Below are 14,654 nucleotides of genomic sequence, written 5' to 3' on the forward strand. Positions count from 1 at the left end.
TTAAAAGTAATAACAGTGATCATCATCACTTTAATGGGAACAATTTTTAATTTTCTGTATTCACAAACTGACATTATCTCCTCTATTTACCCTCCCCGTCCCTCCCCCTCTCCCTCCCCCCCTCTCCCCTGCTCTCTGCAGACGAAGGAGTGTGGGATACCTTCATCAGACTCCTCCCCCCGAGCAGCAGGTCTGTCTTAGTCCCACTGGAGCGCCTGAGGTCTGGGATCAGCTACGAGTTCAGAGTCATTGCTGTTAATCGCCATGGTTACGGACAGCCGAGCACACCCTCTGCTGCTCTCGCCGGTAAACAGACAAACGCACGCGCACACACACACACACACACACACGCACAAACACGCATGCACACACACACACTTACACGCACTGGTGGAGCTCAGGCTAATGAACATATCCAGGGTGATCCAACTTGTTTAATTGGTGTCGGACTGAATTTGTAGCCAGTTGGAAGCACCGGAGGAAGCCACTGTGATTGTGTGTGTTTGTGTGTGTCTGCTGCCATCAAGAGGCTGAGTCGTGGAACTACAATTGTGCAAAGTGCAAAGACTTCCTTCACGTTTTCCCCCCCTGTCTGTGGAACAATAGTTATTAATAAGTCTTGAATCAAGGCATTTATACAACTTCCTCAATCCTCCCTCATCAACTGATCAATGAGACACTATAATACACAGGATAAGTTTCGTGGCACGAGAAGGAGACAAACCATAACTTGTATTTGAACGAAAGCAAAAGAAAAAGTTGACGCCTCCCTCACATGTATGTGCCCCCCCCCCCCCCCCCCTCCCGTGCAGCGCTGTCGGAGCGCCCGTTCTACGAGGAGTGGTGGTTCCTGCTGGTCATGGCTCTGGTGGGACTCATCCTCATTCTGGTCCTGGTCTTCACACTGCTGCTGCACGGACACAGCAGCAAATACAAGGCGTGTGGCACAGGTTGGTGGCTCACATGGACACGCACCAACGGCAGTGACAGATGCAGCTTCCTCTCCTCAACGACACTAACATGGATCCAGGCTCACCGCTTCCCCCCTCCTCTGCTACTACTATGGACTCCATTCACTTCAATTTCCCTTCATTTTAGTCATATAGTTCACCAAATAATGACAGAATCGATCACACGGCACCTCTTACAATGTGTCAGTGTCACCGGGTTACTGCATTTCGGTTCAGATGACCTGTGTGGTTACTGCCTGAGGGACTAATGATGCGTGGCAGTTTTATTTGCTTCTCATTGTCACAACCGAAAAACGCTGAAAACAACTTCACAGAAAGAAAATCCGACTTAGCTTTAGTTCTCACATGAACCCTTTTCCATCCTTTTGTCTATTTTCCACCAGGGAAGCACGTGTCCACAGCGGAGGAGTCGGTAACCCTGGACAACGGAGGCTTCACTGCTTTGGAGCTCAACAGTCGAACGCTCAACACCAAGAACTCCTTCCTGAAAAAGAACGGCACCAGGTGTGCACTCGCTCACTCCCTTCACTCCCTTTACTCACTTACTCCCTCCCTTCACTCCCTTTACTCACTCGCTCACTCCCTTCACTCCCTTTACTCACTTACTCCCTCCCTTCACTCACTTTACTCACTCGCTCACTCCCTTCACTCCCTTTACTCACTTACTCCCTCCCTTCACTCACTTTACTCACTCGCTCACTCCCTTCACTCCCTTTACTCACTCGCTCACTCCCTTTACTCACTCGCTCACTCCCTTTACTCACTTACTCCCTCCCTCCCTTCACTCACTTTACTCACTCGCTCACTCCCTTTACTCACTTTACTCACTCGCTCACTCCCTTTACTCACTTTACTCACTCGCTCACTCCCTTTACTCACTTACTCCCTCCCTCCCTTCACTCACTTTACTCACTCGCTCACTCCCTTTACTCACTCGCTCACTCCCTTTACTCACTCGCTCACTCCCTTTACTCACTTACTCCCTCCCTCCCTTCACTCACTTTACTCACTCGCTCACTCCCTTCACTCCCTTTACTCACTTACTCCCTCCCTTCACTCACTTTACTCACTCGCTCACTCCCTTCACTCCCTTTACTCACTCGCTCACTCCCTTTACTCACTTTACTCACTCGCTCACTCCCTTTACTCACTTACTCCCTCCCTCCCTTCACTCACTTTACTCACTCGCTCACTCCCTTTACTCACTTTACTCACTTACTCCCTCCCTTCACTGACTTTACTCACTCGCTCACTCCCTTTACTCACTTTACTCACTCGCTCACTCCCTTTACTCACTTACTCCCTCCCTAACTCACTCCCTTAACTCACTTTACTCCCTTTACCCACTTACTCCCTCCCTCCCTCACTCCCTTCACTCACTCCCTTCACTCCCTCACTCACTTTACTCACTTACTCCCTCCTTCCCTCCCTAACAGGTATAACTGGTATAACTTAGTGATTTTCTGTTCATTCCCCGTCGGTGTGTTTGTGCGAGCAGGTCTCCTCCCAGGCCGAGTCCAGGTGGTCTTCATTACTCCGACGAGGACATCTGCAACAACTATAACGGCGCCGTGCTCACTGAGAGCACCACCCTCACAGAGAAACCCACCGAGGTGTCCGAGTCCGAGGTATCTGGTTCTCTCTTAAATGTAAAGGCTTCATAGAGGGCTGCAGGCTGCGCTGCAAAATGCAAAATACTGGTGCAGTTAGTAGAGACGACTAAAGGTCAAGTGTCTCCACCTCCAACCTTTCCCCAAGTCGGCTGTCTGCCTCTACTGTCAAACAAAGGCACAGAGTGAACAGCACGTGATCTGAGAACCCGAGGTGATCAGCCTCAGACGCCCTCGACCTCGGTGCCCCCCCCCCCCCCCTCCCTGATAAAGTTTAACCCGCCCCCTGCTGTGTGTTTGTACGCAGCTAACCGACAGCGACTACGAGGACGAGCAGCCCAAGCACTCCTTCGTCAACCACTACATGAGCGACCCCACCTACTACAACTCCTGGAAGCGGCAGCCCAAGAGCCTCAAACCCATCGGCGCCCCCTTTGGCTACGAGGAGTGCGCCGCCGCGGACACGGAGCCCTACTACCAGACGGTGGTCACCCAGCACAGCACAGGCGGCGCGTACACGCCCACGGGCCAGCCGGCCCACACCCACGTCACCCCCAGCACCAACCCTCCCCCGGGGTCACGCACCCCCGTGACGGGGTTCTCCTCATTCGTTTGACTCGAGAGACTAAATCTGCACAAAAATGATACACACACACACACACACAAGTACACTAAATGAAGGAAGGAGGAGGGGTCCCTGGTGTGTTTGGACTAAAGGAGAGAGAGAGAGGGGTGGGGGGGGGCGAGATGAGGCGGCGCGGGACGGACTGGTAAAGAAACAGCCCATCGTGCCCCAGAGAACTGAACCTACACCTCTCACTCGCCTTCTCCCCTCGTTCACAAAGATCCTCACGCCTCGCCGTGTGTGTGTGTGTGTGTGTGTGTGTTACCCTCCTGTCCTGTTACGCCTCGGTGTCACTGTGCTCACACACACACACACACACACACACACACACACACAGTTCCTCGTTTCCACACACACATTTACAGCAGGGCACCAGATGCCTGTGACTGTTGGAGAGACTCTCGGAGGAGAGCAGTGACGGCTGAGGGGAGACGTGCACCTTCTGCACAACGCTTCGCCTCTGTTTTCTGTATTTACACTGAAGTGCACAAACCATCCCCCCCCCCCCCCCCACGGCATGCACTCCCCCACGCGCCATATCAGCACCTCCCCGCCGCCCGGGAGAGAGGAACTCACAAGGTCCAGTCGAATCGTTAGAAGACGGCACAAGAGGGATTTTGTCGACTGGTTCACGTACAAAAACACGGAGCTGTCGGCGTGTGAAACGCCACCGCGCAGAGGACGAGAAGGAGAGAAGCAAACAATCGATAATCACGTTTTGTTTTTTTTAAGTGGACGGGGGAGGGAGAGCGAGTCTCTCCCGGTCTCAACGCATCCTCAGTGAGAGTGTGTTCTGCTTTCTGAGGCCGCTGCGTGATGTTTGGGGTTCGGTTCGGAAAATAAATGAAAACCGTGGGGTTTTTTTACCGTCTACTCCCTGTTGTCAGCGCTCCTCACACCACAGCCCCTCCCCTCCCCCCGACGCTCGCACTGACCCCCGACCCCACACATTTACACTCTCTGCTGTGGAAGTTTCTTCTTGTTTTTTTTAACAAGGCCGAGTGCGTTTTGAGCGTGACACGTGTGCGTACCAGCATGCCGTGTGTCAATGGCCCCGTGTTCAGCTAAGAAGCCTGTTCGTCCGTCTCTGTTGCTCACTGCTAAGCAAAGCTCGCCATTGTGTGTCTGTTTGTGGTTTTTAGGATGGATTTTGTACAGGGAAACCCGCTTCACCAGCGTGCTGTTGTATGTAGTTACGGCACCGGAGCGAAGCCGTCAGGTACGCCGACAGGTGAGAGGGGGAACGGGGGGGAGATCGTTCAACAATAATCATGAAACACAAACCAGCTGTTTGAGTTTGGAACGAGGTTGCAGGAAGATTTAGGGAACCGCTCTGGTTCAAACAGAGCGGGATTGAACTTTGAATCATAAGGCCCAAATGTCTGCACCCAGGCCTGGACTCCAGCCGCACACATCCACTTTGTACCAAGTGCAAACTGAAATCATCTGTGAGCTCATGTATAATTTAAGAACGCTCTGCTCCATCCCAGCCAGCCGGCAGCCTCCCTCGCTCTGCCACGCTTGTTTTCAGTCCCTTTTCAGTGTGTGAATAAATGGTCATTGTTTAACAGCGTCTCTGTGGTCCTTTTTCTCTACATTACACTGAATTAAAGTTGTGCCTTAACATTTTGTAACTGAACTACTTTCGAACTCTCTGAGCCTGTTAGCATTGTTTGTGTCATTTACTGAAGTATTACGAGCAGCAGAGACTGAATTTGTTCTTTCCCCTGAATAAAAGGTATAAAGTCAAACATTCACAGATGCCGCCGCCAGCGAGTGGTTGAATTGTTAAACAATTATGTAAGAGGTGATTCAGCAGAAGCAAAGTGCATTCACTGCAAACCGCCCCCCACGTGTTATCAAGTGAAAGGTTGGTTCACCCGACTTTAGTTAGTCCAGGTTTTGATCCGTTGGCCTCCAATCCAGTACACTGGAGGTCATGGTATTAAGAATATGGAGCTCAAAGTCTTCCATCAATAACAAAATGTTAAGAGTACATTTGTCTCCCCAGAATCAGTCAATAATTTACTTGAGTTTGGATAAAAGCGAAATGTGAGTATACAAATTAAAACAATTTAAAATGTTGATTGATGAACATTAAATAAAAACACACTGTTTTCACTGCTGAAGACGTCGTTGTACTGTAAAAAAAAAAGTGTTTCGATATAAATACAATTTGACAATACAACCTTTACTTAATTACAAGTAATTTTGATATTGTCTCATTGCTTTTACTTAATAAAAGCACCAAGAGTGTCTTGCCCCAATAAAGCCAAAGTAGTATCACTAGCGGTGGCCTGGTAAGTATTTACTTGAGTACCGAAACTTTAACGTAGAATACAGAGGGGATTGTACTTATGTATTTCAATTTCCTCTATGCGCCTTTCATACTTTAACCAGTGACCAGCTGCAACATTTAAACACTTATATTTCGCTCGTAAAGCGCTGTATTTAAACTGATGTTGTGCATCTCCCGGCCGGCAGGCGGCGCTGTGGGCGCACAAACAGGCGCCCGGGGGCGAGAAAGAGAGAGACAGAGACACCGTTGCGGTGTCCGGAAGAAGGACTCGAGCGTGGCGGATGTATATTTTCCAATTCGTCCTTTTGTGTTTGCGGTTTTAATGTAACATCGCGACATTATTCCCAAATGTAAAAACCCGCATCGCTGCGTCTCCGGACACCGGCGGCTGTTCTTTCCGCTGCCGCTCGCGACGTGACTCGTGACCCACTTTTGGTTGGAGGTGAGTTTATCGTCTCCTCCTCCACCGCGACACGAATCCAGGGAGCGGCCGTTTTGACGTCACGTGACACTGTTTACGTAGTGAGACGCGACGGTTAGAACCCGTTTCCAGGTCGAAGTTGGGGGTGCGCGCGCTTCACGTTGGCTCCTGTTTATTTTAGTTGCTAGGGAAACAAACATCTGTATCCCCTGACTAGCACATGCGCCTCCAGAAGAAACCCTAAAAACCTCCCGAACACAGGATGAACCTCTGACTGGTTCCGACATGAATTGTATTTTACCAAATAAACCTAAATTAATGTTAATTGTTCACTTTCCACCAGTCCGTCGGGTCAGGGAATGCAGCTGGATTCCACTAGTGTCACTTATGGCCTACGACAGAACACATCCACCAACATCTGGAGAGGAAGCGTGGAGGTTGGACTGAGACCTGCTGGACCGAACGGGCCCCGGAGAGGAGAGCCGAGGGGGAAGCTAAGCTAACCTGGCTAGCCCCTAAATCTGCTCAGAAAAAAATAAGATGGGTGGAAGCTGCAGGAGGTCTGTGACTGGAGACACGGACGCCGGGATCCATCGCTCATCCCTTTTCCCTTTCACTGCTGATGCAAATGGAAAAAAACACTACTGAAAGTACTACTGTTTTCTTGTCTTGCGCATCCCTGTGATGCATAATGACAATAAATGAATAAATACTTTAATTTGTATCCTAGTTGCATGAAATATTGTTCACCCAAATGAAAGAAACTATGGAAACTTTGGAGGATTTCCCATATTTCAATAAAGAAAACTCATACTATTTAATGCGAAAGCCCCGGGATCAAATAGGGGAATTTCCCAAATCTTCAAATCTTCTTTTATTATTAACAGTCAGTGATATTGATTAAACTTAATTTAGGTACTGTAACAATCAGTTTAAGACGGATCAACTCAACAGCAGCCGCCTCCAAAACAATCATACTGTCCATATAAAAACACTGAACAGAAATGTAACGCGCTGACCTTCATGAGTGTGGATTTACGTCCCGCTGCATTAATCTGGTTTAGTTTTAGCTCGATGTCCTTAATAAACCCAACCTGACACTAACTGGTCTGTTTCTCTCACAGGTTTCCTAAAGTGGGATGAAAGCTCAGCACAGAGCGAAGAGGGTTACATCTTAATTCATCCTCTCAGAGTCGCATCACACACCATGGGTGAAGTGACCGTGGAGGCCGATTCGGCGGTGACGAAGCAGGACTCCTCCTCGGGGCCTCTGCCGGAGCCGCTGCTCATAATCATGTCCCCACCTCCACCTTTCCTTCCCGTCCCCGGCGAGCCGACCATGTTATGGCGCAGGTGGCTTAAAGCTTTTGAGCACTACGTCGAGGTTCTCGGTGAAAACGAGCTGGTCGACTCCAGCAAGTGCGGCCTCTTGCGGGACTGCCTCGGCCGAGAGGGCCGGCGCGTCTCCGCGGCACTGATCCCGAGTGAAACCGCCTACGATGCCGCCGTCTCCGCGCTGACGGTTTACTTTGGCTCCGACCGCAGCTCTTTCCGCAAGGTCAGCGTGGACAACGGAGACGGTTTGGACCCTACCGTCCAAATAAAACGCAAAAGAGGCCGGCCTCGGCGCGGCGAGGGCAGGCCGAAAAACCTCCCCGAACCCGGCGGCAGTAAAACAACGAGATCACCGAGATACAAAGACAATTACTTGTTGCTACAAAAGGATGACGTGGCCAAGAGAGCAGATGAGGCCTGCAATAATACACTGAGGACGGAGGAGGAAGGATGCGACAATGGAAGGAAAGGTGACGAGGAAGACGAGGACTTTCATCCGTCCAAACTAAAAGGCCCCTACTGTACTCTCTGTGTCGACAAGCGCTTCAGGGACGCAAACAAGCTGGCCCGACACATGAGGACGCACACGAAGGAGAAACCATTCCGCTGCCCCGCGTGCGTCATGACCTTCAGCCAGTCCTACCACATGACCCGGCACATGAGGAAGCAGCACGGCGCGGGCCGGTACGTCTGCCCCACGTGCGGGAAGAGCTCGGAGACCTCCGCGGGGCTGCAGAGTCACAAGAGGACGCACGCGGCAGCGCAAGTTCTGGCCCGGCCCGCCTGTCGTGAGAAATCCCCCAACGCCGGCGAGTTTTGTAGTCGCGTCGCCACACGTGGCGAAGACCACTTGAGCCAGACGCAGGAGCGGAGCTCTCAGCGCGGGAACTGCGTGAAGAACAAGGATGGCAATGATAGTATTGCTAAGAATGATGCAGACTCTGATGGTGATACCCAAGATAAGGAATCCACAATTATTGTTGAGACGGAAGAAAAGGACACCGATGGAGGACAATCTAAAGATGGCGACGATACGAAAGAAAAAGCTGCATCTGGGACCAAATCAAAAGGCCATTTCTGTCCCATCTGCGTTGGCCGGCGCTTCAGAGGGCCGAACAAACTCGCCAGGCACATGAGGACGCACACAAAGGAGAAGCCGTTCAGCTGCCCGGTGTGCGCCTTGACCTTCAGCCAGTCCTACCACATGACCCGACACACGAGGAAGCAGCACGGCTTGGTCCAGTACATCTGCGATAAATGCGGCGAAAGTTCCGGAAGCTGGCTGGAGCTGAAGGCGCACAAGAAGACCCACGCGGTCGATTGTCTGAGGTGCCCCGCGTGTGACAAACCGTTCAAGGAGAAGGCCGCCCTCGTCAGTCATCTCAGAATACACAAGAAGGTCCCGTCCAGCCCCCGAAGCCTCGTCTGCAGCGATTGCGGCAAAGTCTTCGGTCGAATGTATCACCTGAAGCGCCACATAGTGACCCATCGCAAAGCGACCAACGGGGAGGTTTACGCGTGCCCCGATTGTCAGAAGAATTTTGCCTTCCCAGAAGACCTCAGCAAACACGCAGAGATCCACGTGAAGGAAAACAACGGGACGTGTCCGAAGTGTAACGAAACCTTCCGCAGTCCAGAAGAGCTGGAGACGCACATGGGGGCTCACGAGAAGTCCTACGCCTGCCACACCTGTGGGAAGAAGTTCAAGGTGGAGTACGCTCTCAAGAAGCACGAGCAAGGCCACCAAGATGAGCAGTACTACTGCTCCTTGTGCCGCAGGCGCTTCATCAAGCTGTCTCACTACAAGAGGCACGTCATGGTCCACGACCGGCGGGAATCCAGGTGCCCCCACTGCGACGGAGTCTTCCTGCAGGTGACGGCTCTGAAGTATCACCTGCGCACTCACACGGAGGAAAGGCCGCACCAGTGCACCTGTTGCATCGAGACCTTCGAGGAGAAGGAGGAGCTGGAGCAGCACCGCCTCAAACACAGGAAGTTCAAGCTGGAGAGGCCGTACTCGTGCACCCGGTGTGACTCGGCCTTCTCCAACCTGATCGAGCTGACGGACCACATGAGCTCACACGACGGAGAGCAGCCGCTGAACTGCCCCGTCTGCGGCAAGACTTTCCTCAACAAGAGCAAGCTGGAGAAGCACCTGGGCATCCACTCGGGGGAGAGACCCCACCTCTGCTCCGTCTGCGGCAACGGCTTCCCCTCGGCCGCCAGCCTCAAGCTGCACGTCCACATCCACACGGGGGAGAAGCCCTTCCGGTGTCCGCAGTGCGGCAAGAGCTTCCGCTCGTCCAGCGGGTTGCGGCTGCACGGCCGGCAGCACATGGAGGTGCGGCCCAGCTACGAGTGTCCCGAGTGCGGCAGGACCTACGGCCGCATGACGGAGCTGAAGATGCACCAGCGCTATCACACGGGCGACAAGCCGCACGCGTGCAGCTGCTGCAGCAAGCGCTTCATCAGCAAGGACAAGTTGAACGTTCACATGAGGATACACACGGGGGAGAGGCCGTACTCCTGCCCCCACTGCGGGCAGACGTTCACGCAGACCGGGGACAGAAACCGACACATCAGTAAATACCACTAGAGACACACTGGGGCAACAGAACGTTTTTTCATTCGAATGATGGAGGCAGTGGTTTTGCATGTTTGTAAAGGTTGGTAGTCGTAAGAATTGAGGTGATTCACATTATTTGATCAAGAATAACAAACTGAAATGAGCTATATTAGGGAGAATTAGTTTGCCAGACACACACTAAATTGTCAAATGATCAGGTTGTGTGATTGTTTATTGGTAAACTATAGAAGAATACAGATGTTATATTCTGTAAAATATGATGCCATCCAAAACGGAAACAAAGAATAAACTTTTTTTTTTTAAATAGATAAAAACAGAAAACCTTCCTTTTAAGGAAATAAAAAAGAATCCTCACCTCACTGTCCAGTATTAACAAAGATGAAGCATTACGAGTGTTTAAAGGACTTTTTAAACGATTTCTTTCCCCTTATTCTAAGAAATATCATGTTATTCTACAAAAGTGTTTCAACAAATTAAAAAAATGTTCTATATCTTTTGAATGAATAAAATAAGGTAACATTTTAGGAAAGTGTGTTCTGCCGTCTGCCAGCTTCATACCTGGACTTTAAACTGTGTCACTACATAAGCACTTAAGATCAGTGCCTGAGTGCCCTGTGTCTGACTCTTCACGCGGCAATTTCTCATTCTAGCACCTCGCTGCAGTGACCGGCATGTTTGCCTTTCCCCAAATCTGGGGCTGAAAACTCAATCGAAATACAAATAAAATCCTGTTCACTCAAATGACACTAAAAAACATTAGAGGTCGCATATCAGTACTTTTGTTTTCCTCCGCGCCACAGTAAGTTGTCATTACACCATGATTATTTTTATATTTTTGTTTAGCCATCTCTGTAACCCAGAGTTTTGCATTGTACACAGTACACAGTGTACCATAAGAATAAAGCACTTATTCAGCCTGCCAATATCCATGTGAGGATATAGTATTTATTAATATATATCTCAATTATATGTATACATTTAAATATATATATATATTTTTATACAAATTATACGAATGTTTAGTGTTGTAGGGAAATAAAACTGTCAAAAATATGTAATAATGAAATCATGTTATTTTATGTTTGTCCATAACAACGAACAGTGTGTAAAATGTACAGTAAACAAACAATATACAAGTGACATTGAGTGACAAGTGTGAATCTAAATCAAATGATGTGTCTTTGTCATCCACTGTGTCAGATGTTGAATTCTTTATAACTAAAGCACATTTAACAGATAGTGCTTATATGCACTCTCTATATCCAAATGTCTGGATTAATGATCATTTTAATGCATTTTTTTCAGTCCAACGGAAAAAAAGGCCTCATCCAGACCGGTAGGTGGCAGCACTCCGCCTCCTCCGTCACGTGACTACCGCTACATACGATGTTTACCAAGAGAGGAAGAAAGAGGGCTAACAGGCTAGGTCGACGTAAGCTTAAAAGGAATAGCAAACACCAAAGAAAATGGTCAGATATGTTACTGGTTAACGACGTCAACCGGGTGAAGTTCTTAAAGCAACGTAAATGTTGGGTAATTAAACCGAATGAAGCGCATTAAATCATCTTAAATCGGCATGTTAATTGGTTGTGTGTCTGAAAGCAAACGCTGATGCTAACCCTGTTAGCTCGCGCTGACGCTAGCTAACTTAAACGTCTTTGCACGAACAAAGTCAAGGCGATAACCGTCTGAAAGATGCATTGACTCACTTTAAATTGTAACTATTTGTTCAAATTTGTGACACGGATGTTTTTTATCAAAATACTCCCCCTAGCTAGTTAGCACGCTAGCAAACTCGGCTAACGTTACATACGTTAGATGAAGAAAACATTGACATACCGTTGACTGACAGTCCGACACCTTAATCCGTCTTGTAGCTTTTCCTTGTATAAAATATGACACTAGTACTCTGACTAACCATCGTTTATTTGTTTAACGGTTAAGCTTCCTATCACTCGCCATGGCTGCTTTAGGCTTCACTCCGGCCAGCGACCACGACCTCTTCAGCATCGAAACGTCCGAGCTCTCGAGCTCCAAAACCACCAGCGCGCTTAACGGGGAAGAGGTCAGGCAGTTCTACGAAGATTTAATGAAAGATGGTAAAGGGCGAGACGTATCAAGGAGAAAGGCCACTAGCGAGAATGATCCCGGCAGAAGGGCGAGGAGGAGAGTCGGCGCTGCAGAGAGGCAGCGGGATCAAACGGATCGTGTCGGTCAAAGTGGGGTCAGGGGTCAAAGTGTCCCAAGAAGACCGGCAAGCATCTCAGAAAGTACCATGGAGCTCCTGGGCCTCAGGTTGCTGCGTTGTGCCCACGAAGGGGACACCTCCGGCCTCAAAGACCTTCTCTCAAAGGGGGTTGACATCAACGTCCAGGTATAAAACGCCCCCTCGTGCTTTCCATTTTCATATCAGATCGTATTTCTTTTAAGTCCCGATTGTTTCCCTTCCCAGGACACTTATTTCTGGACGGCGATGATGTGTGCCAGCTGGTCGGGACAAAGATCAGCGGTGAGGCTGCTGCTGCACCACGGAGCAGCGTGGGTCGGGGTGGTCGATACGCAGGGCAGGGATGCCAAAGACCTGGCTCTTGAAGGTGAGCACATTTTTGTGATGACCTTCTAAATATCTCCTTATTTTCTACAGTGAATATGAACTCATTCATTTCTGTTTTTTCCCTCCCAGCGGGTCACAATGAGGTTTTGGAGGAGTTGGAGAGCTTTGGGAGAAGTACGCAGAGAGACACACGATCTGACTACAGGTTGGCACACTATAGTATACAGTTTTAACTACCTCCGCTAAATATAAATTAATATAAAAGTTTGCTGTACTATAGATGATAACACAAATCGTATTTTTTACTGGAACATGGGCTCAACAATGTAGAAACGAAAAACTTCAATTAAGTTGAAATTTAAAGTTGGCTGTAGGCCACGTAGCATGAGCTCTGGAGAGAGATGGTAAACATTATGTCCATATTCATTGAATGAAATCTGACATCCCAGATGTTAATCGTGTAACGTATACAGAGTCTACATGCAACCTGGCTGCGTGGCGCTATCAGATTCCACGTTGTGCGTTAAATCTCGAAACCTGTCTCATCTATCTATTGGGAACCAGCAACCCCCTTTCTCCACCACAGCAACACACACAGAAATAAATCAACATATTAGATCCAGACATACTTGATTTTTGAGTTAGAAAAAAATGTGGCAAAGATTGTATTTGAACAATATTTAACTAGGTTTACCTCTGTTCCTGTTGACTCACGCTGGTGGAGCCATAAAGAGATAAACGTGGTCGATGGACTAACAGCATTAATAGTCACCGCAATGTCGGACATGACCTGTGTCCCAAAAGCATGATGTGTACACATTCTACAAAGTACACACTTTATAATAATCTAGTGTACTGTTTGATTAGTTACTACACACAATGATACCAATTAACCTTTAACTCTGGAAAATCTACTGTCATTTAGTCACAGAGACCTCAAAATGAGTGTTTTGTCCAAGAACAAATTGCTTAGGTTCTCTATTTCCTTTGTGGATTGCAGTTTGGGGCATACCATAACCCTTTGGGACTTCTGTGCGTCAACAGCTCACTTGAAACCCAGACGTATTTTTTCTGCCTTTCCATTTGCTTCGAGTTTATTAAAGTGAATTGAAGATCTAGTATTTTTCTTCAGTTATAACGTTTATTGTACAAACATCCCTTTTTGCGACTATCCCCCCCGTTACAACACTGTCCGCCAAAACGCCAACTTTTGGAAGACCCACACTAACTCAAACTGTGTACATCAGTTGGATTGTTACCTCATCATAGATATATATATCTATATATATGTATATCTATATCAGATGGTCATTAAGAAGGGAACGGAGTGGGGATACAGTGTTAGTTTCTGCACATGAGGCCCCCACTTTAAGTGTTCCTCCTCTGACCCGCTGCGCCTCCTCTTGTGCTCGTCCCCAGGGCCCCCCCGCCTCAGTGGTGCGCTGTGTGTTGCAGCGAGTACGGCGGCGACCTGTCGTCACATGCGTCCTCCACTCTGCACCAGTTCAGTCTGCGCCGTGATCCGCCCACCCCCTACTACTGCCTGCCACCGTCGAGCAACAGCTACAAGATGATGGTTCGCTGCGGCTGGAAACCGGGGGAGGGACTGGGGCCAGAGGGGGAGGGGCCTCAGCAGCCAGTGCCGACTGTGCTGAAGAGAGACCAGAACGGGCTGGGCTTTGGACAGGTGAAGAGAGCCAAAGTGACTCACTTCCAACCCGGGGATTGTGACGCAGTGAAGCGTCATTCGAAGGTGAAAGAGGAGAGGGGAGGAAAAGGACAGAGGAAAGAAGAAAGTAGGCGAAAGGAGCTGAGAGATAAGAACTGGGAAAGAGATTTCCGTGCCTCTTTTTATCTTTGACACCTGCCCAGAGGGACCTCTTCTCTCTCTCCCCAAAACATCTAAAAAGTTTTTTCTAAAACATTAACCGTATTTATACAGAGACAATTTGTGTCTACTCTTTGTTTACTTTGAACTGTGTGTTTGTAAAGTGTTCGATCAATACGACTGCCATGACTATCTCAATGCTGATACTGTGACATTAAACGTAATCAGCAACGTCCAAATTGCTTTGATTAAATCCATCTTGTGATTGTGTTTACTCTGTGTGGCCAAATATAGTTGACTTTTAATCCACTAAAGGACGATCATTTGTCATCATTTATTATAAAATACATGTACTGTGAAACCTGGTCAAAGAGCTATTTTGATTTGTTCTATAACACAATATCCAACATTACTGAAACATAAT

At 48.7% G+C, this 14,654-nt stretch overlaps 3 protein-coding genes across 8 annotated transcripts in view; all 3 read left to right on the forward strand.

The window, feature by feature from the left end:
- LOC120825525 (protein sidekick-1) overlaps nucleotides 1-4,774 on the forward strand; it is an 89,751-nt gene extending 84,977 nt beyond the window's left edge. For both annotated transcript variants that reach the window (XM_078109319.1, XM_078109320.1), the window contains 5 exons: nucleotides 142-306; nucleotides 813-950; nucleotides 1,355-1,475; nucleotides 2,470-2,599; nucleotides 2,889-4,774. In XM_078109319.1, coding sequence (XP_077965445.1) covers nucleotides 142-306; nucleotides 813-950; nucleotides 1,355-1,475; nucleotides 2,470-2,599; nucleotides 2,889-3,197 — 863 coding nt within the window. In that variant the 3' untranslated portion in view covers nucleotides 3,198-4,774. The remainder of the gene's footprint in view (nucleotides 1-141; nucleotides 307-812; nucleotides 951-1,354; nucleotides 1,476-2,469; nucleotides 2,600-2,888) is intronic.
- A 924-nt stretch (nucleotides 4,775-5,698) lies between these two features.
- On the forward strand, nucleotides 5,699-10,372 carry LOC120825253 (uncharacterized). 2 transcript variants are annotated; one of them, XM_040186776.2, is made up of 3 exons: nucleotides 5,699-5,947; nucleotides 6,270-6,576; nucleotides 7,051-10,372. In XM_040186776.2, exons 2-3 carry the CDS (start codon nucleotides 6,549-6,551, stop codon nucleotides 9,855-9,857), a joined length of 2,835 nt encoding a protein of 944 aa, XP_040042710.2. In that variant the 5' UTR covers nucleotides 5,699-5,947; nucleotides 6,270-6,548; the 3' UTR covers nucleotides 9,858-10,372. The 2 variants fall into 2 exon arrangements, with proteins under 2 accessions (XP_040042710.2, XP_040042711.2); XM_040186777.2 differs by lacking the exon at nucleotides 6,270-6,576 and having other exon boundaries at nucleotides 5,713-5,947.
- An 817-nt stretch (nucleotides 10,373-11,189) lies between these two features.
- On the forward strand, nucleotides 11,190-14,595 carry gpank1 (G patch domain and ankyrin repeats 1). 4 transcript variants are annotated; one of them, XM_040186780.2, is made up of 5 exons: nucleotides 11,190-11,381; nucleotides 11,793-12,222; nucleotides 12,301-12,442; nucleotides 12,532-12,607; nucleotides 13,822-14,595. In XM_040186780.2, the coding sequence occupies exons 2-5, from the start codon at nucleotides 11,809-11,811 to the stop codon at nucleotides 14,261-14,263; spliced, it is 1,074 nt and encodes a 357-aa protein (XP_040042714.2). In that variant the 5' UTR covers nucleotides 11,190-11,381; nucleotides 11,793-11,808; the 3' UTR covers nucleotides 14,264-14,595. The 4 variants fall into 4 exon arrangements, with proteins under 4 accessions (XP_040042714.2, XP_077965447.1, XP_040042712.2 ...); XM_078109321.1 differs by having other exon boundaries at nucleotides 11,190-11,370; XM_040186778.2 differs by having other exon boundaries at nucleotides 11,207-11,317.
- Nucleotides 14,596-14,654: the final 59 nt, after the last annotated feature.

Source organism: Gasterosteus aculeatus, chromosome 9 (genome assembly GCF_964276395.1).
Source record: "Gasterosteus aculeatus chromosome 9, fGasAcu3.hap1.1, whole genome shotgun sequence".
In the NCBI taxonomy this organism is placed as follows: Eukaryota; Metazoa; Chordata; class Actinopteri; order Perciformes; family Gasterosteidae; genus Gasterosteus; species Gasterosteus aculeatus.